The sequence below is a fragment of the Dromiciops gliroides genome, chromosome 3 (genome assembly GCF_019393635.1).
Source record: "Dromiciops gliroides isolate mDroGli1 chromosome 3, mDroGli1.pri, whole genome shotgun sequence".
Taxonomy (NCBI): Eukaryota; Metazoa; Chordata; class Mammalia; order Microbiotheria; family Microbiotheriidae; genus Dromiciops; species Dromiciops gliroides.
The window spans coordinates 8,351,924-8,372,036 of record NC_057863.1 but is presented as its reverse complement, the minus strand read 5'-3'; the positions used below and the strand labels follow the sequence as shown (position 1 = coordinate 8,372,036).

Here is a 20,113-nt window from a genome sequence, read left to right as displayed (position 1 = left end):
ACTAGATCTTCCTCCCTGACTCTAAGAAAAGTGCCTTATCCCCTATGCCACAGTCAGGGAGGAACTGAGCACAATGGATATTTCATAAAACTGAATGTTCTTAGCATGGTGATCTGATTGACCGCCAGTCTAAATCTTAGCTCATGTCAAAAAATTGATCTTCCCAAGTAAAAGTACTGTAGTTGATTTAGATTAGTAAGGAGGACTAGCCTTGTGTAATATTCTCAGGATAATTATTCAGAGTTAACTTTGGTGGTATGGAAATAGCAAGAGAAAGGAAATGTGCTAGTGGTGGCCGCCTTGAACTTGTGAGAATGTTAGAAGTCTTTGGGTTTTTTTTTTTTCCTGCTACTCTCCCTTTCCCTTCTCTTCCTAATTTTCCTTCTCTTTGATTCTCCTGTTTCTGTAGTTAGTGTAGGCAAAAGGGGAGAAGATACCTAGAGACTCATCAAAGATTCTGCAAATAGCATCAAGATCTGAATGGGTGTGTACAATATATATTGATTTGAAAGTAGCACCTGGCTGGCTCTGTCTACTCCCATTACTGAAAAGGATTGTTGCAAAGTGTCTCCTTGTTAAACAGTAAAGACCTGTAAGTGACCAATGTCTTCTTCAATCTTGGGTAAACATGAAATAAAACCCAAGTGGGCACCAGAAGTCAAAGGCATGGAAAAGAGGTAAGACACTCAAAGAACAAATATTTAGCAAGAGGACACCCTAGGGTAAATCAAGGATGTTTCTGAAAATATAAGATTGGTCATTAAGTCAGACAGATACTGATCATTTCCTTCATCCTAATTCATTGAACTCTTTTTTCTTTTCTTTTTTTACCTGGGGCAATGAGTGTTAAGTGTCTTGCCCAGGGTCACGCAGCCAGTAAGTGTCAAGTGTCTGAGGCTGGATTTGAACTCGGGTCCTCCTGAATCCAGGGCCAGTGCTTTATCCACTGAGCCACCTGGCTGCCCCTCATTGAACTTTTTATTGCCAGTTAAATGTTGAGGAGAAAAGCCGCTGACTGGCCTCTGTCATGACCCTTTGTCTTGTTCTGAAAAGCTCGCTGAGTCTGTAATTTACTGGAGAGATTTTGAACTGGCTCAGAGTGATTCTTGAGAAAGAGGATGACCCCTTCTTGTACATGATTCAGAACTAATAGACTAAACCAAAGATTCTAGACAGTGAGTTAAGAACTATAGAGCACGGCAGGTCTTGTTCTTGTTTTCCAAAGACAGCCAAAGGTTGTCTTTCACATGACAGAGAAATCAACTCATGAAGCTTCTGAAAACACTTAGATAATGGGTTTCACAGCCCAGGAAGGTTATCATGAAAAAGCTACAATGAGACATTCAAGGCTAAGATGAGATCATATTGGCAAACTTTGGACACCACTAAGCACTGATTGTGTGACAGGACACTTGGCCAAAATCAGTTAATGGATGAGAGGACAAACTAACAAGGACATCCCGTATGTGCCACAAATCTGTTTGGACAGCCCTTTCTCACTGTTTTAGCTGATTTGCTATTAAAGCTTAAATACAGATAATGTAAGCCTCATGTCTTTTTTGAACAAAAGTACCATTCAAGGCTAACGACTCAAGGTATATTATGATAATCGCTTTTCTTGTGGAGACTGATATTCCAAAGCAATGTCTTATGAAAGGAACAATACTCGAGCCACATGGGGAAAGATATTTTTAAACTCCCTGTAGGACTTTATATTCGTAAGATACCTTATCAGAAAATTGAAAGAGATTGGGGATGGGGAATTATCTCTAAATTTATACTTAAGAATGTAAATTACATACAAACTAATGGGACTAAAACTATTTGATCTTTTAATATTTAATTAACGGTTCCCCATGGCCTTTTTATAGCTCATGTGCCATTGTGAGTTGGGAGAGTTTAATAAGCAGGTTTGGGGCTCCCCATTGTGTTGTGAGATAGCTCTGCCACCATGACACTGACTTGGCTGGAGAACTTCCCCTCTTTCTCTCTCCATTTCTTTTTTATGAGCCCCCTACTTGTAACTGTCTACACAGGTATCTCTTTGGTCCTCTGACAATTGAAAGGGTAGGTGGCTTCTCTGCTCCCTTCTCCTCCCTATATCATATGATAGCACAATGATAGTTGTTTATCCTTCTGAAAACAGATACTCAGCAGGGTCAGCAAGACTCCTGCCTGAAAGAGAAATGATCTGCCCCCTCCTACCCTCACACCAGGAAAAGAAAAGTTTTAATAGACTTTTTCTAATCATAACTTATTTTTATGAGATCTCATTGACTCATATTACAGTCATCCTCAAAAGCTGTTGCTGTTCTTTCAAAGATAATACTTATTAAAAGCTCTTATTATTTATGGGCTCACAGGGAGATTTCCATTCTGGGGTACATGAACACTTTCCCATTGAATCTGCAAGCCAAATCTATTACTGAGACTGGAAGCTGAGAGTCAATAGGGGAACTCCTGCCTCCTCTCATGGCCAAGGGTAAGGAGGTTTTTTGAAACTCAAGCACTTCATCAGCAGAAGGAAGGCCATTTCTTATTGGATTCTAATATTTCAACTTTATCATGCTTTTCTTTCTCCACCCTCAACCTCCACCAAGTTATCTATATTGCTATAACGGCTCTTTCTTACACCAACTTATATATTAGCTGAGGCAAAAACTTTATTAAGGAAAGGAATGAAGTGGAAGTGTTACCCATGTTGAACCATCAAGGCAGATAGGCAATCCTGTCCAACTCTAGTGAGAAGCAGGATTTCTCAGGCTCATTGCATGTATATATGTGCATGGAGGAAGTAACTGAGGACCATCCAGGGATATATGTATATCCACTCATTATCTCTCCCACCCTGGAAGACACAGACTTCCATTTGGACACCTGGACAGATAAGTCCTGCTATAGTACAGCCCTTCCAATCAGGCATCCAGGAATGTTCTGAATATCACTCGGCATCAGACACTCTTGTGGTTTTGAGGGTTCTAAATTCTCTTTTCCTTCCTGGAAGACTAGAATTTACTGAATTCCTGAAGTCAAGATCTCAGTCTTTATTTACATTTAAAGCTCAAAGCCTATGTTGGCTTCTTACCATTTTTAACCAATGGGACAATGTGTCTGTGTAAATGAGACAGCTTAGCACAGGGGAAAAAAAAAAAAGAGTTGGCCTTGGAATGGGGAAGATTTTCTATCAAAGCCCATAGCTTTTGCAAGTGCTACAATCTCCCTGAATCTGGGTGAGACTTTAGGGACTATTAGGTAAGCTATAGATCCATGTGACCTACCTAAGTGACAGGAAGAGCATAAAGCATATTACTCGATGGCCAAACAGAATCTTACAATTCCTCTGGCAATGGTTCTTAAGCTTTTGTGTGTGTCCTGGCAGTGTGCTGAAGTGTATAGAGAGCCTTGTGGAAGAAGACTTTTATGAAATATGTAGGAACACAAAGGAAAGCAAAGTTGAAAGAGTTAGGGCAGATAGATGGCAGAGTTGATAGAGCCCTGGACCTGAAGTCAAGAAGATCTAAATGTCAATCCAATCTCAGATACTTACTAGCTCCATGAAACTGGAAAAGTCACTTCACTTCTGTTTGCCTTGATTTCCTCAACTGTAAAATGAGAATAATAATGACACCTACCTCCCAGGGTTTTTAGGAGGATCAAATGAGATGTTTATAAAGTGTTTAGTATAGTTCTTGGCACATACAACATATTGTATAAATGTGAGTTATTTTTATTATTACTTCAGTGCTCTCTCTATACACACACACACACACATATATATATATACATATATGTATGTATGTATATATACATATTAAAGGATCTTCTCTATGGTCAAATAGCTAATTGGTGGGCATGGTACAATGCTAAAAGTCAGGTCTCATGACTCCCATTTAACTAAACTAATGGTCAAGAAAAAAAAACTATGCCAAAAAAGGTGTTTGTTTTCACTGAGGATGCACTTTGGTACATTCCATCCAGTAAAATCTTACTTGGTGGCTTCCTAGGAGTTCGTTACAGGCTCTATCCCCAACCCAGCTAACAGCTCTGTGTCTTTGTAAGAAGAGAGATGCAGTCTGGAAAGGGGGGAGTATATTTTCTAACTGTCATGACCTTGCTACAAATTGTGAATTTCATGAGGACATAATGGTGCCTGTCTAAAGTTGGTTAATTTAATCCAGCTGCAGTGACAGGACAGTGGGCAGCATGAGTCTGGAGTAACATTCAGAGCTCGAGTCAGAATCAGTAGAGGGGAGAAAATCCAGGGTGCAAGAAAAGGACAGGCTGGACATAGGGAATGACCCAGAAACAAGTGGTCAAGGCAGCCTGTAGTAGGAGGGAGCACACACAGGCATGGCTGGGGGTGGTGGTGCAGGGCAGAGTTAGAATATATTTCAAAAGTGTTAGATTGGTCCTTGGCAGAAAATGAGCTAGAGATTTGACAACCAAGTACAAACTAGATCACCAGAAATCTTGGGCAATCATCAGAAACCCAGAAAGCCACAGGAACTCCAGCAATCTTGCTGGAAGCCAGCCCTTGAAAGGGATGTCTGAGCTAGAGAAGAGAAGACTTGGCACATGTGTTTTCAGGGAAGAGATAGACAACTGGCTTTAAGTGTTTGAAAGAAAGTCATGCATAGAGCAAAGGGATTTTTGTTGTTCTGGCGATGAAGAGGCAAAATTCATATCAATGTTAGTTAAAAATATATTCTAACAATTTAAATGAGTTTTGAATAAAACAGGCTCTGTTAGAAGGCGGTGATCTCCCTGTCACTGGGAATATTCAAAACAGACCTTGATGAGGTCTGAGGTTGATGAGGCAAGAGATTTTTGCATGCTTTCCTTAGGACCAGAGTCAATCACCAAGCAGATCATCAAGATGTGGCCTGGAGGATGAAGGAGGAGCCCAGAGAAAAGCAGTGGCTGGGAACCAATAGGTCCCATAGTTGGATGTTCTTGACTCCGAGAGTAAGAAAGAAGGGCACCCATCTCAATGTGCAGGCATTTGTTTTATGAACTGTTCAACAATTTTATTAGATTAACCCTCAAGGGCTGTCTGAGGGGAAGAAGATTATCAGTTTATTGAGGGTAACAGAAGTAAAAGTAGAAGTGGGAAACTAGCTTTCCCAGACACAACTCCAAAGTCATCGCTTCATATTTGATGGCCGACTGACTCTTCCTTTCTATCATGGCTTCTCTCCCCTACCTTCTCTTTCTCTCTTCATCCTCCTCTTCCTCACTGTTGTTGCTGTTCTTGTTCTCCTTTTTCTCCTCTCCTCCTCCTCCTCCTTTTTTCCATGAAATTGGAATTTTTTTTCTAAAATGTGCTTTTCCCTATACATTTGAGATGTTTCATCATCATCCTAGAATGCCTACCTCCAACTTTCAAAAAAATCAAAACTCCTACTCCTCTTTCTTTTTCTTCTTTCTTCCTTCTTCTTCTTCTTCTTCTTCTTCTTCTTCTTCTTCTTCTTCTTCTTCTTCTTCTTCTTCTCCTCCTCCTCCTTCTCTCTGTTTCTCTGTATTTCTCTATGCTTTTCTTTAATCTATCTCTCCATGTCTCTGTCTCTGGTTTCTTTCTATATCTGTATATCTTTATTTCTTTTTTTTCTGTCTATCTAACTCTCTGTCTTCATCTCTCCCTTTATCTCTGTATACATCTCTATTTCTCTGTCTTGTGCTCTGTCTCTATTTCTGTCTCTCTCCTTTTCTCTTTCTTTCCTTCTCTATCTTTAGCCCTCTTCTCACTCTAGCCTGATGTTTATTAGTCAAAAATAGGTCAGTTGCATTAAACAAAACCCTATTAATCATCTGACATATTGGACACTGGGTTAGTTGCTAAGGATGCAAAGATAAAATTTTGTGTTTTTAAGTTTTATGGTTACTACTCTGTTTTATAATTAATTGCTATTGTACAAGTTTGGGCAGTATGTTTTATTATTAACTAACATTATATATACCAGAAGAGAATTGACCATGTGACAGTTATCAGTAGCAGGAGAAAAGCCCCAGAAAACCCATACTGTCTCTTTGAGAGACAGCACATGGTCTCAAGGAGAGTTCAGAAGACCTACAAAACCCACACTGTCCAGAGAGTGCATCAAGAAAGCAAGAGTCAAGTGCTATCCAAGACAGAGCTCCAGGTGTCTTCCAAAGGTTTTTATTCTCTTTTGATAGAGGCAGGTTATTATAAATTGTTCAAAGCAAATTGGTTAGCATCATTCTATTCCATTGGTTGACATGACTCGAGGGGTTCCAAAGTAAAATGAACTCTACAGATGACATCAGGGAGAAGACCCTTACTCAAGTTGCCTAAGGCAAAGGTCATTATCTAGGTGTTTCTTTTGTTCCCTTGGATTTGCCCCAGGAAAGAACTGAATGTTCTGGAGTGTGTGTGGTGGGGGGAGGGAGAGAAAGGACTGAGGAAGTGTTCTCTGGGTTTCCCACGAAATATATTATTAACAATTATTTTCTTACAACCTCCCCTTTTACACTAACATAGATAAAGCACAGATAATGAAATGGAAGAGAATTTGAAGACTGAGAAAGAGAGAACTTGCTCCTGGAGGGTGTGAGGGGGTGCAGCAAGAAAATCTTTGTAAAGGAGGGGAAGCCAGAGCAGAGCTTTAAAGGAACAGAGTCATTCAGAAGATCCATGATGAGGAGGGAGGGCATTGAAGGAAGGGAGTTAAATGGCACACATGAGGGCTCAGAGACACAAGAAGGAACTTCAGTTTCCAGTGGGACCTACTTGTTTGACTTAGCAGGAACTTGGAGAGTTTGAAGGAAAAGAATGTGATACAAAAACTGAAAACAGAAAAGAGATTGCAGAAAGGGCCTGATATCAAGCTGAGGCATTTATACTTATATTGCTTTGTAACGGCAATCGAGGCCACTGCAGGTTAGGGAATGGGAAGAAAGATGACTTAGGAAGCTACCTCTTGCTATCTCTTAGGAAACCTCTTTCAGTATGCATGTGGAGAGTGACTTGGGAGAGGGGAGGCAGTAGAACAGTGACTCTAGTGTGGAGGCTATTGAAATAACTCTCATAAATACCTGATACAAGCCAACAGCAAGGTGGAGGCTATGTGGTCAAAGAGAACAGGGAGGACATGATATCTATTCATGATCTAGATATCAAAGGGACATCAGTTCAAGCCTCTTTTTGTTAGATGTAAGGAAACAGAGACTCAGGGAGGTTAAATGAATTAATGAAGGTTTCATAGGTGTTTAGCATTAGTCTGGAGATTTGCACACAGATTGCTTACCCTCAGAGCCAGGGAGCTCCCCAATGCACTACAGTCTTCCACTGTTGTAGTAGGTATGAGAGAATTTGACAAAATCTTGGACTAAAAGATAGATGTGAAAAAATAGGAGGACCTCTATCATCAGAAGTGAGTGATTATTTGAACAAGTGTAGGTAGATTCATCATAACAATGAGAAAACAAAACTACTGGTATATATTATGGAGGAAAGAATTTGACTCAGTTCAGAATCATACAAGGTGACCTTTACAATGAACAATAATAATCATAATAACAGTAGTTTGATAAAAGATAATCATATGTTAAGAAAATATTTTAAAGCATAGCAGTAATAATAACAATAATCAGTCAACTTAAAAGTGCTTGAAAATGAACAAATTGCTTTATACATTTCCTTCTTTAAATTTGACAATGACTCAATTAAGCTTAGAAAACTGAGGATTTCTTTGCAGCTTGAACACACCAACAGTTTCTAAGAGGCACAATATGATGCCATTTGTACAGACTGCCTGAGAAGAGACCGGTGCTCATAGATATAATGCAGGGATCCATTGTGCTATGGCCACATTGTCTGATCCTTTCTCCTTTCAGCCAGGGGCAATGGAGATGGCCATTGAAGACTTAAAGGCCCATGTGGCAGAGAAGATGGGTGAAGCCATTCAAGGTTTCTGGCTCTTGACCGAGTGAGTAGCTGCCTTGATGGTCTTTGTTTGGGTCATTGGGATTTTCATGAATGGAATATGTTAAAGCACTGAAAGAGAAAGAGGAAGAAGCAATTTCTTTCTTTCTTTCTTTCTTTCTTTCTTTCTTTCTTTCTTTCTTTCTTTCTTTCTTTCTTTCTTTCTTTCTTTCTTTCTTTTCTTTTCTTTTCTTTTTTTTTGTTGCGGGGCAATGCAACTTAAATGACTTACCCAGGGTCACATATCTAGTAAGTGCCAAGTGTCTGAGGTCTGATTTGAACTCAGGTCCTTCTGAGTCCAGGGCCAGTGCTTTATCTACTGCTCCACCTAGCTGCCCCAGAAGAGATAAATTTCTAGCAAATATTACACAGGCTAAAGGATTGAATTCAAGGTCAGCAGTTCACTGGGGCTGAGACTGATGATCAGCTAAATCAGGTCCTTTGGGGAAGTGTCACCTAAGCCTTTGGCACATCGGGATTGGCTGACTAACAAACACTCACAATGCAGCATCTTTTGCAATGAGTGAATGGATAACAGAAGGCCTTAAAGTTCTGGTAGACCCTGTCCTTCCCATGGTTTGGAGTTCCTTCATAAATCATTTAAATAAAGGACAGCCTAAGATTAAATTCCAGAAAGCATGCTTCACTGATCCCCTTGATCAGCAGTCTTCCCCCTTTTCTTCTCCCTCTTCCCCTTTCCTCCCTTCTTTCTCTAGGTCCTCAAATTGTCAATTGTCATGAATATTTTCTGTTGACATGCAATAGGTTGAAATTCTGTGTTTAGGGACATGTACAATTTTTTTCCTTTCCAATAAGAGCCCAGAGTCCAAAACAGGTCATGGCATATGGTAGATTAAGTGTTTCATGCATTGGTTAGGATTGTATGTCAAGGAATTTGGAGTAAATGTAAACATTGGGTGTGAGGAAGGAATAACAATGACTTCTAATGCCATTACTAATAATCACAATAACGACTATTGCATGATAATTTAAAGATACTTTTAACACATTATCTTGTTTTGCCCTCATAGTAGCCTTGTACCATACTATTGATAAGCCTATTTTGCAGGTGAAACAAAGCTGATCCCCAAAGCTATTAAATGACTTGATCACAGTCATGCAGCTAGTCAATGTCTAAAGTAGGATTTGAGTCTTGGCTTCCTGCCTTCAAGGCCATTGTCAGGATAAGCTACCTTAGGCTACTCTACCTAAGATCAATTACTTTTTTTAGTTAAGAGACTTCTTGTCTGAACCAAAGGTCAGACCTAGGTATGAAACCAAGTTCATAACCAAGGAGAGACCTCAAGGTTGTAATGGAAAGGAAGGGGAAAGGGGCACTGGATGTGGAGACATCAAGAACTAAGCCAGAATGTACCAGCAACCCATGAAAATCATTAAAAGAGAAAGAAAGGGTGGGACTGAGCTATGGCAGAAAAGATAAAGACTGAAGAGGGCCATCAGCTCTACAGACAACTCTAGGCAGAAGACTTGGGTGAATGCCACTAGTTGCGCCCACATACTCAAGAACTGAAGAACATTCCAAGAATTCCAAGAAAAAGTCTGCTTCCCTTTCCCCCTCCCCAAACTTCCCCTTATCATCCATCTATTTCTAGACACAATAATGTACTCCACTTCTTCTTTGCCTTCATGTTTCTGGTAACCTTAATTTTTCCTTGACAAGAAATGAAGGATTAATAAAGAAAGTACATAAATGAAAATTGAGTAAGAGAGAGACACACAGAGAAAGAGAGAGACAGAGAGACAGTTAAACAGAGAGAGACAGAGAGAAACAGAGAGAGAGAGAGACAGAGAGACAGAGGGAGAGAGGGAGAGAGAGTCAACCGTTCATCTAAATGTCAAGAATTTTCTAACCTATGGCTCAGAGCAATGTTATTGGTATTCCATGATTATTTTTTTTTTACTTTTAAGCTCATTAAGGCAGTAAAGGAGTAAATCACATGAATTTCAGGTGCCATCTTGTTACTAGCAGATTGAACATGAGTTAACTATTTTAATAGGCCTGCTTTTGGGGGAAAATGGATGTCCAAATCAAGCAATTTTGCTTTTGGGTTCTTTTGAGAGATGAGGCACAGATAGGGATGGTGATGAGATGTGTAGCTTTCAGTCATCAGTGCAGACAAACAAATGACCAACACACCCTCCTTTTGGAGAATGACTATAGCTTCCTCCCCCATAGCTCTGGAATCTATCATACTTCAGTAACTTGCCACCTGATAACACGTTCAAGGCTTAGCATGTGTTGGGTCTCAGAAATGAATGATTTACAGGGTCACAGGAATGGGAAGCACTTGTCTAGGGAAAGGACTGCCATGATATTTGCATGTAGCATTTTGCATCCCCCCTTTTTTTTTTCAAAAATCTGCCTTTACAAAAAGCTCTATTTATAATGTTTTACATAACTGCACATGTATAACCTATATCTGATTGTTTACTATGTCAGGGAGGGAGAAGGGGAGGGAGAGAAGGAGGGAGAGAATTTTGATCCCCAAACTCTAAAGAAAAATAAGTATTATTTTTTTAAAATAAAGATTATGCCACCTCAAAGAAGCCCTATTTAATTATACTACCATAGACCTCACAGAGGTCGGTGAACTCTGGTATCAATTAATTCCTCTGAACTTAGAGCAAGCTGGGACCTGCCAATTTCTCTTGTTCAGAGTTTTAAAAGTAGAATAAACCTTAGAGACCACCTATTCCAGTTGCCTCATTTGGCAGTTGGAGAAACTGAGCTATAGAAAGAGAAAAGGACTTGCCCAAGTTGCAAAACTCATAGTTACTTCTATCCTCAACTCTGCCAGAATCTGGCTGCATGACTAGTAAAAAGTCATTTCCTCTCAGTGGGCGTCATGTCCCTCATCAGTCCTGAAATAATACTACACAATCCCTAAGACCTCATTTTACTCCAGAGAACCAGAATCTATTATTCAGGTCTTCTCTAAGCCTAACTTACTGGTTCATTAATTATTTGTATTGTCTCTTCAACTCCCTCAAACTCTGGTCAACACAACTTTATGAAAACAAGGAGACAATGCAGATGGGTCAAATAGGGGAAATAATAATGGCACACTAATTCTAACCCCTCCAATTCCAAACCTGTGATAACTATAATCCATATACAGCAGGATGAGTCTTACGGAATATGCCAATATGTCAAGTACCTGTGGATTTCATCTGAGTGGGAGTTCAAAAGCAGATCTTTCTATGTGAATTACTTACAAGTTAGAAGGATTTTGCCTGAAATAAGTAGTGTTTTCAAATGAAGGGCTCAAAGAATTAAGGATGCTTTTACCAGCTGGAGCTAGCAGATCAGTACTTCATGATAAAAGACATTCATGATTATGATACATTATTATGTAACACAGGTCTTTGAGTTATATTTTTTCATTAAATTCATTTTAGTTTTTACAACTCACATTTACATAGAATGTTTTAAGATTTAGAAGGCATTTCCCCCATAACAACCCTGTAAGTGTGTAATGTAAATATTACTGTCCCTACTTTATAAATGGACGTACATGTTATACTCTGAATCAAATCTAGTGAGAGTAAGGTTGAAACAATGTTCACTCCTCCCTTCTTTCGCTCTATTGTAATAGGTTTTTTACACCTCTTTTTATGATGTAATTCACCCCATTCCACCTCCCCTTTCCTCTTCTCCCCATAAACTCCTTTTTAACCCCTTAATTTTCTTTATATTATCACATCAAAGACAGTTTATCTTTATACCCTCTGTGTATAGTAATCCTTCTGTCTGCCCAAATACATGTACTGTTCTCAAGAGTTATAAGGATTATCTTCCTGTGTAGGGATGTAAACAGTTTAACCTTATTGAGTAACTTTTCCCCCTTGTTTACCTTTTTAAACTTCTCTTGAATCTTGTATGTTAAGATTAAATTTTCTATTCAGTTCTGGTCTTTTTATCAGGAAACCTTGAAAGTCCCCAGTTTCATTGAATGTCCATTGTTTCCCCTGAAAGAGAATGATCAGCTTTGCTGGGTAATAGATTCTTGGCTGCAATCCAAGCTCCTTTGCCTTCCAGAATATCATAGTCCAAGCCTTGCGATTTTTAAATTTTGAAGCTGCCAGGTCCTGAGCAATCCTGACTGTGGCTCCATGATATTTAAATTGCTTCTTTCTGGGGGCAGCTGGGTGGTGCAGTGGATAGAGCACCGGCCCTGGAGTCAGGAGTACCTGAGTTCAAATCCAGCCTCAGACACTTAACACTTACTAGCTGTGTGACCCTGGGTAAGTCACTTAACCCCAATTGCCTCACTAAAAAAAAAAATACTTCTATCTGGCTTCTTGGAGTATTTTCTCCTTCACCTGATAATTCTGGAATTTGGCTAAAATATTCCTTGGAGTTTTCCTTTTGGGTCTCTTTTAGGAGATCAGTAGATTCTTTCAATGATGATTTTATCCTCTGATTCTATAATATCAGGGAAGTTCTCCTTGATAATTTCCTAGAATACAGTTTCTAGACTCTTTGTCTGATCATGGCTTTCAGGCAGTCCAATAATTTTCCAATTATCTCTCCTGGATCTGTTTTCCAGTTCAGTTGTCTTTCCAATGAGATATTTCACATTTTATTTTCTTTTTTCATTTTTTAAATTCTATTTGACTGATTCTTAGTATCTCATGAAGTCACTATCTTCCAACTGTCCAATTTTAATTTTTAAGACATTATTTTCTTCAGGGAGATTATGCACAATTTTTTTTTCCATTTGGCCAAGTGAACTTTTTAAGGAATTGTTTTCTTCAGTCAATATTTGTGCTTCCTTTTCCAAGCTGCTGATTCTTTTTTCATAATTATCTTGTGTTGCTTTCATTTCTCTCCCCATTTTTTCTTCAAACTCTCTAAATTGATTTGGAAAATCCTTTTTGAGCTCTTCCAAGAAGGCTTTTTGTTCTTGGAATCAATTCATCTTCCCTCTTACGGCTTCACATGTAGGCAATTTGAGAGTATTGTCCTCATCTGAGTTTGTGTTTGCCTCTTCCCTGTCTACACAGAAGCTCTCAATGGTAAGAGTTCTTTTTTTGTTTCTTACTCATATTGCAGCTTATTTATTTATTTTTTTTAAAAGGTGAGGTCTGCTCTGGGGGCACCAGGGTCCCTGTTTCAAGCTTCTTGTGGTGGGGTATAGTGGCTGTGTAACTGGCTTTCTACACTGAGGCCTCTATGGCTTGTGGATTTCTCACTGCCCTGGGCTTGTTCCTGGTGTGCTGGGATGGCAAGTCCTGGTTACACCTGGGCTGTCCTGTGGGTGGCACTCTAGCTGGCAGCCTGCCCTCCCCACTGGTGCTGGTATGTTTTGCCACTGGCCTGCTGTGCCACCATCTTGTTGAACCAGGATCCAGGAGCCTCAGTTGCTTGGCTGTGGCCTACAGCTTCTTTCTGACTTGTCCCGACCCCCTCCACACTGAGCTGCGCTGAGGTGTACTGCACCTCCCTTTTGCCCGAGTGAGAACCACCTTTCCTGAAGTCTTCTAAATTATTTCTGATTAGAAAACTGTGTCTCTCTGTCTCTTTTCAGGTTCTGTAGTTTTAGAATCCATGCAGAGGCTTGATTTAATGTTCTTCTTTGAGGGATCTGAAGGAGAGCTCAGGCAACCCTCTGGCTTCTCTCCACCATCTTCCCTACTTTACAAATGGAAAAACAGATCTGGGGAGTTCATGTCACTTAGTTCTGCTCACACAGATAGTAAGCTCTGGAGGATCTTGGGAATTAGAGCAATGTCCCAGTCTTACCCTTTTTCATTGGAAAGATAAGTAACTGAGTCTTAGAGAGTGGGTGTGACCTAGAAGTCACAGTGTTAAGTCACGTAGCAAGACGAGTATTTGAATATAATTTATTAAGCTCCTAGTAAAGTGCTCTTTCCATCACACCACAGTTGAACCCTCATCTCATGACTATAAGTACTTCCACTTTACTATCATACTTCATTTCCCCCAACTTACAGAAAAAAAAAAGCAATATCCAAACTACAAATGGATTGTATGATTAAAATGTATTTTACAATACATACAGACAACACTTGGAAGCACTTTCCTACATAAAGAGGATATGACAGTCACATTCTCTGGTTTTTCTCTGGTTTACCCCAGAATCTTATTTTATGTATGAAGTATATTAATTAATCCATTGATACATAAGGATGTATTGCAGCCTATTATGTGCCAAGTTCCTTGTTATTTGGAAATTTTTTAGTTATGTTTATCTCATCAAGACCCATTTTGGGTTCTGTTTTGTTTTTTTGCATAGATACTAGAGTCGTTTGCCATTTCACTCTCTAGCTCATTTTTTTTTTTACAGATAAAGAAACTGAGGGAAACAGGGTGAGGTGACTTGCCCAAGGTCACACAGATAGTAAGTGTCTTAGGCCATATTTGAACCCAGGTCTTACAGACTCCAGGACCAGCACTCTATCCTCTGTGTCACCTAGCTGTCCATTTATGTTCCAGGTACTAAATGATATGATAACATAGATCTCCCTCCCATACACCCTCATTCCCAAGCTGAATGTTTTCTCTCACTTATCAAGAATTTCAAGAAGGGTTTGTTTGAATGAAAAAAAGAAAATTCAGTTGTCAATTATATGTGACAAGCACTGTGCTAGGAGCTATGGAAACAAACATAAGGAACTAAGACAGCACTTAACTGACCCCCCAAAAAGATTTTATTTTAATAAGATTCTGGAGTGAGCTCCCAAACTCATGACATGATCACTCCAAAAAACATCCAAATAACGCCATAGGAAAATGCCTGGAGCAGCAAAACTCACAGAAGAATGTGCTGAAATCATCTTCTAACCAAGAACGGCTTGGAAGGTCAGAAGGAGGGAGCTGATACAGGAGTCAGGCCCAACCCCACAGTCACCCTGACACAGATCCAGTCTCAGGAAGTCCTCACCAGAGAAGGAGATCCCCAGAGCCTCTGAATCAGCTGAAGCACCAGTGTTGTCTGGAACTAAGCTCACAGTCTGGTGAGAGGGCTGAGCCCTGGGCAGGGGAGAGACTACAGGGGTCTATGCTGGTGCTAAGGCAGAACTTGGATTTTACACCCCTGCTGAGAACCAGGAGTTAGGCTCGAGTAGCAGTGGCCCAGTTCGGGGAGGGGCACAGGCTTGTCAGAGCTAACCACCACAACACACAAAGTTCATTCATTAGCAATTTGGTCTGGGGTCATCTAGGACCAGGAAACAGGCCAGGTGAGGGAAGAACCTGATTCTCCTTAAATCATACCACCTGGGAATTATTAAGCTTGGGAAACTGCAGCCTGGAAACAGTGCCCCACTTTAAGGAACTAAAAGTCTAGTAAAAGAAAGGCAAAATGAGCTGACAGAGAAAAGGTGAGGACCATAGAAAGTTTCTTCAGTAACAAGGAAGACCAAGGGGCACCCTCAGAGGAAGATGTCAACATCAGGGCCCCTATATCTAAAGCTTCCAAGAAAAATACGAATTGGTCTCAGGCCCTAGAGATGCTCAAAAAGGACTTTGAAGATAAAGTTAGAGAGGTAGAGGAAAAATGGAAAGAGAAATGAGGGTGATGCAGGAAAGAAAAGAGAAAAAAGTCAACAGCATGAAAAGTCAAATGGAACAGGAGGTACAAAAGCCCTCTGATGAAAATAATTGCCTAAGAATTAGCATTGAACAAATGGAAGCCAGTGATTTTATGAGAAACCAAGACACAATAAAGCAAATCCAAATGAATAAAACAATAAAGGGCAATGTGAAATATCTTCTGGGAAAAACTGCTGATCTGGAAAATAGGTCCAGGAGAGATCATTTGAAAATTATTGGTCTACCTGAAAACCATGATCAAGGAAAAAGCTTAGACACCATCTTCCAAGATATTCCCAGGGAAAATTGCCCTGAAATTCTAGAAGAAGAAGCTAAAATAGAACTTGAAAGAATCCATCAATCACTTCCAGAAAGAGATCTCAAAAAGAAAACTCCTAGGAATATTATAGCCAAATTCCAGAGCTCTCAGGTCAAGGAGAAAATATTGCAAGCTGCCAAAAGGAAAGAATTCAAGTACTGTGGAGCCCAATTAGGACAGGACAGGATCTAGCAGCTTCTACATTAAAGGACCAAAGGGCCTCAGACACTTAACACTTACTAGCTGTGTAACCCTTGGCAAGTCACTTAACCCCAATTGCCTCACTAAAAAAAAAATAAATAAAAAGAAGTATATTGTCTTGTACCCACTAACAATGTTAAATATATATTGAATTGAATTGAATTGAGACACCCATGGAAAAGCAATGCAGAGAGTATAAAAGAGTGCTATACATATGGTACCATGTAGATTGTGAAGGATAAGCTGTAGAAAGAAGGCCTTGGGTAGCAGAATAATTCAGGCTCAAGAAATTTAGAAGAATGAATGAATTTTGAACAGTTAATTCAAGTGCTAGTCACTGTGCTTAAATTAGAGTAGAGAACCAATCCTCTCAATGTTAGAGATTATCCTATCTGGGGCCTCTGAGCTATTGTAATCCTATTAATAACTTTTATACTGATATAAATCTTATAAAATAACAGAGAAGGAGACTTTGTGGACCTTGGGACCGTTATATTTCTCCAGAGCTAAAAATGAGAGCAAACCCTGATAACCATGTATGCTTGATAAAATCTTCAGCCAAGAAGGAAAGTGGAGTGGAGATAGGCAATGCCTGGGTGAAAATCAACTCTACTTCTTCCAGTAAGGAGAAGAAAGCAAAAAAGGATTGTATCACAGCACTATTCACTAAGTTAAAAAGTGAGATTGAGATAAACAATGGCTTTGGAAGCAGCCATGGGGCTGGAACAGGATTGTGGTGGTGATCAAATTTTTGCTGACAGCTAAAGAGGAGGGCTAGAGGCTGAATAGTGAAGTTGGTGGGGATAGGGGAGAGAGGCAGCATGGTAGATGCCAGCATTCATTTAGACATATTATTGAGGAGACGTAATATGGGAATAGTGAGAAATATATAGGCTGTAAACTATACTGCTACCTACTTTTGTGAATTTAAATAAGGAAAGTAAGGTAATGAGCATTTATTATGCATTTGCTATGATCCACATACTGTGGTATCAATAAATTAATAAACATTTATTAAGTACCTACTATGTATCAGGCACTGGGTTAAGTACTAAAAATATAAAGAGAGGCAAAATCCAGTTCTGGCCCTCAAGAAGCTTACAATTTAATAGTGGAGACAAGATTACACCCCACCGCCCACCCCTGCCCCAAACAAGCAAACAAACAAACAATAGAAATAAAGCCAGCTCTATACAGGATCAAAAGAATATCATTAACAGAGGAAAGGCACTGGAAATAAGAGAAGTTAGGGAACACTTCCAGTAAAAGAAGGGATTCTAGTTGGCATTTGCCGGAAGACAGGCAGGTCAATAGACAGTGTGGAGGAGGGAGAACATTTCAGGTATCAGGAACAGCCAGAGAAAATACCTAGTACTGAAAGATGGAGCATCTGACTCACTGAACAAACAGCAAGAAGAACAATGCCATTTGCTTGAAGAATACGGTGTAAGAAGACTGGAGAGCTAAGAGAAGGCTGGAGTGTGATGGGCCTTGAATGCCAAACAAAGTATTTTGTATTTCATTTGGAGGCAATAGGATTCCACTGGAGTTTATTAAGTGTGTGTAAGGGAAGTTTACACGATCAGACCTGTGATTTAGGAACCCATTTTGGGGGCTGAATAGAGACAGGCAGACCCACCAGTAGCTATTGCAATAGCCCAGGTGTGATGTGATGAGGGACTATACCAGAGCAGAGGGAGTGTCTAAGGAAAGGAAGGGGCCTATTTAATAGATGCTAAAAAGGTAAATTTGACAGATCCTGGAAGCAAATTGGGTATGGGGGAAGGGATGAGAAATAATGAGGTATCCATGATACCTCCTAGGTTGTAAGCCTGAGGGTGGTACTGGCTGAGAGGGTGGTGTTGCGCTCTACACTAATAGGAAAGGGAGAAGAGTAAGAGGGTGTATGGGAAAAGATGATGAGTTCAATTTCGGACATATTGACTTTCAGATGTCTACTGGATAGCCAGTTCAGGCTTTCTGAATGGCAGTTATAGATGTGAGTTTGGAGCAGAAAGTTTGATGGAGGGTAGGCCAGTTTGAGAATCATCAGTATATGGATGGTCATTAAATCCATGGGAATTGAGGAGATCACTAAGAGAAGTAGCATAGAAGCAGCTGAGAAGAGGGCAGGCCAGAACCCTGGGCTACACCTATATTTAGAGTACGTGATCTGAAAGATATGAATACAAGGGGAAAAGAAAAGAAAGGAGGGAAGGGGGAAAAAAGCACCTTTATCCTCAAGAATCTCCCAAACTGATGTGGTGGATATGAGTGAAGGAACCCAGGATGAGCATTATTTTGAAGTCCCTGGAGGGGGATGAAGGCTGTCACCTGGGACCCTAAATAAAATGGAGGCCACAGGAGAAACTCACCAATGGGCGAAGATTGGTAGGACAAGAAAGGGATGTCGATGTGCGGGTTATGGTAGGCCCCCTGACACAGGGTAAAGAGGTTGCAGACAGGGAAGGAAGTTCTGGGATGAACCAGCAGTAGAGCAAGCAGAATCCCAAAGAGCAAGAATGAACAGAATTAGGAGGGGAGTAAAGAGATGTTGCATCGCTTCTTCGGACACCATTTCTCTCATCTTTTTTGTTCAGGAGATACTCCTTTATCTAAAGTTTTAGTTCCAAATTTTATTCCTCCTTCCCTCCCCTACCCTCCCTAGAAGTGGTAAGCAACCAGATATAAGTTATACATGTGCAATTAAGTAAAACATTACCTTATTTGTCATTTTATATAAGAAAACTTGAATAAAAGAAACAATGAAAGAAAGTAAAAATAGCATGCTGCAGTCTGTGTTCAATCAGTAGCAGTTCTTTCTTTGGAGGTGGATAGTATGTTTCATCATTAGTCTTTTGGGATTGTCTTGGATCATTTTATTGCTGAGAATAGTTAAGTCATTCCTCAAACAGTATTGCTGTCTCTGTGCACAATGTTCCCTTGGTTCTGCTCACTTCACTATACATCAATTCATACAAGTCTTTCCAGGCCTTTCTGAAGTCAGCTTGTCATTTCTGATAGCACAATAATATTCCATCACCATCATGTATCACAGCTTGTTTAGCCATTCCCCAATGGATGAGCATTCTTTTGATGTACAATTCCTAGCCACCACAAATAGCTGCTATAAATATTTTCATACAACTAGGTATTTTACTCTTTTGGGGGGATGCCATTTCCTACATCTTTAAAATGATGGGGATGGACCTAGTGATTTCTATGGTTTCTTTTAATTACCCATCTTATCATGGGAAAGGTAGGGACTGCTTATGTAATAAGAAAGCCCAGGTGATGAATGCAGCTAGGATGTTCACTCTCTACCACTGAGATAGGCCTTCAAAGGAATGAATGTCTACCCACAGGAAACTGGATCATAAAGAGAAGGATCAGTGGCAATAGGGTCAGAAAAGGAATTAGGCTGAACTATTACCTTACACCTATCAGAGTGGCATTTTTTTTTAAATGGAAAATTGTGCATGTTGGAGGGGATGTGGGAAAGCTGGGAAACTAATCCTCCGGTGGTGGAGTTGTGAACAGATCCAACGATTCTGGAGAGCAGTTTGGCACTATGCCCATAGGGCTACAGAACTGTGAATAGCCTTTGATCCAGCAATAATGCTGCTAGGTTTAGATACCAAAGACATCCCCAAAAAGAGCAGATTTGTACAAAAATATTCACAGCAGGTTTTTTTTGTTTTTGTTTTTGTTTTTTGTGGTGGCTAAGTTTTGGAAATCAAAGGAATGTACATCAATTGGGGAATGGCTAAACAAGGTGTGGTATGTGACTGTAATGAAATATTATTGTGCTAAAAGAAAAGACAATCAGGATGACTTCAGAAAGTCCTGGAAAGATGTTTGAACTGATGTATAGTGAAGTGAGCAGAACTAAAAGAACATTGTGCACAGAGACAGCCATACTGTTTGATGAAGAACTGTGAATGACTTGACAATTCTCAACAATACAATGATCCAAGACAATTCCAAAGGACTATTGATGAAACATAAAATCCACCTCCAAAGAAAGAACTGATATTGACTGAAACATGCTATTTTTCACTTTCTTTCATTT

The 20,113-nt window shown here is 39.9% G+C and overlaps 1 protein-coding gene across 1 annotated transcript in view; it reads left to right on the top strand.

Moving 5' to 3' along the window:
* TPRG1 (tumor protein p63 regulated 1) overlaps nucleotides 1-20,113 on the top strand; it is a 136,841-nt gene that overhangs the window by 3,848 nt on the left and 112,880 nt on the right. Inside the window, exon 2 of the mRNA XM_043998919.1 lies at nucleotides 7,855-7,946. Coding sequence (XP_043854854.1) covers nucleotides 7,855-7,946 — 92 coding nt within the window. The remainder of the gene's footprint in view (nucleotides 1-7,854; nucleotides 7,947-20,113) is intronic.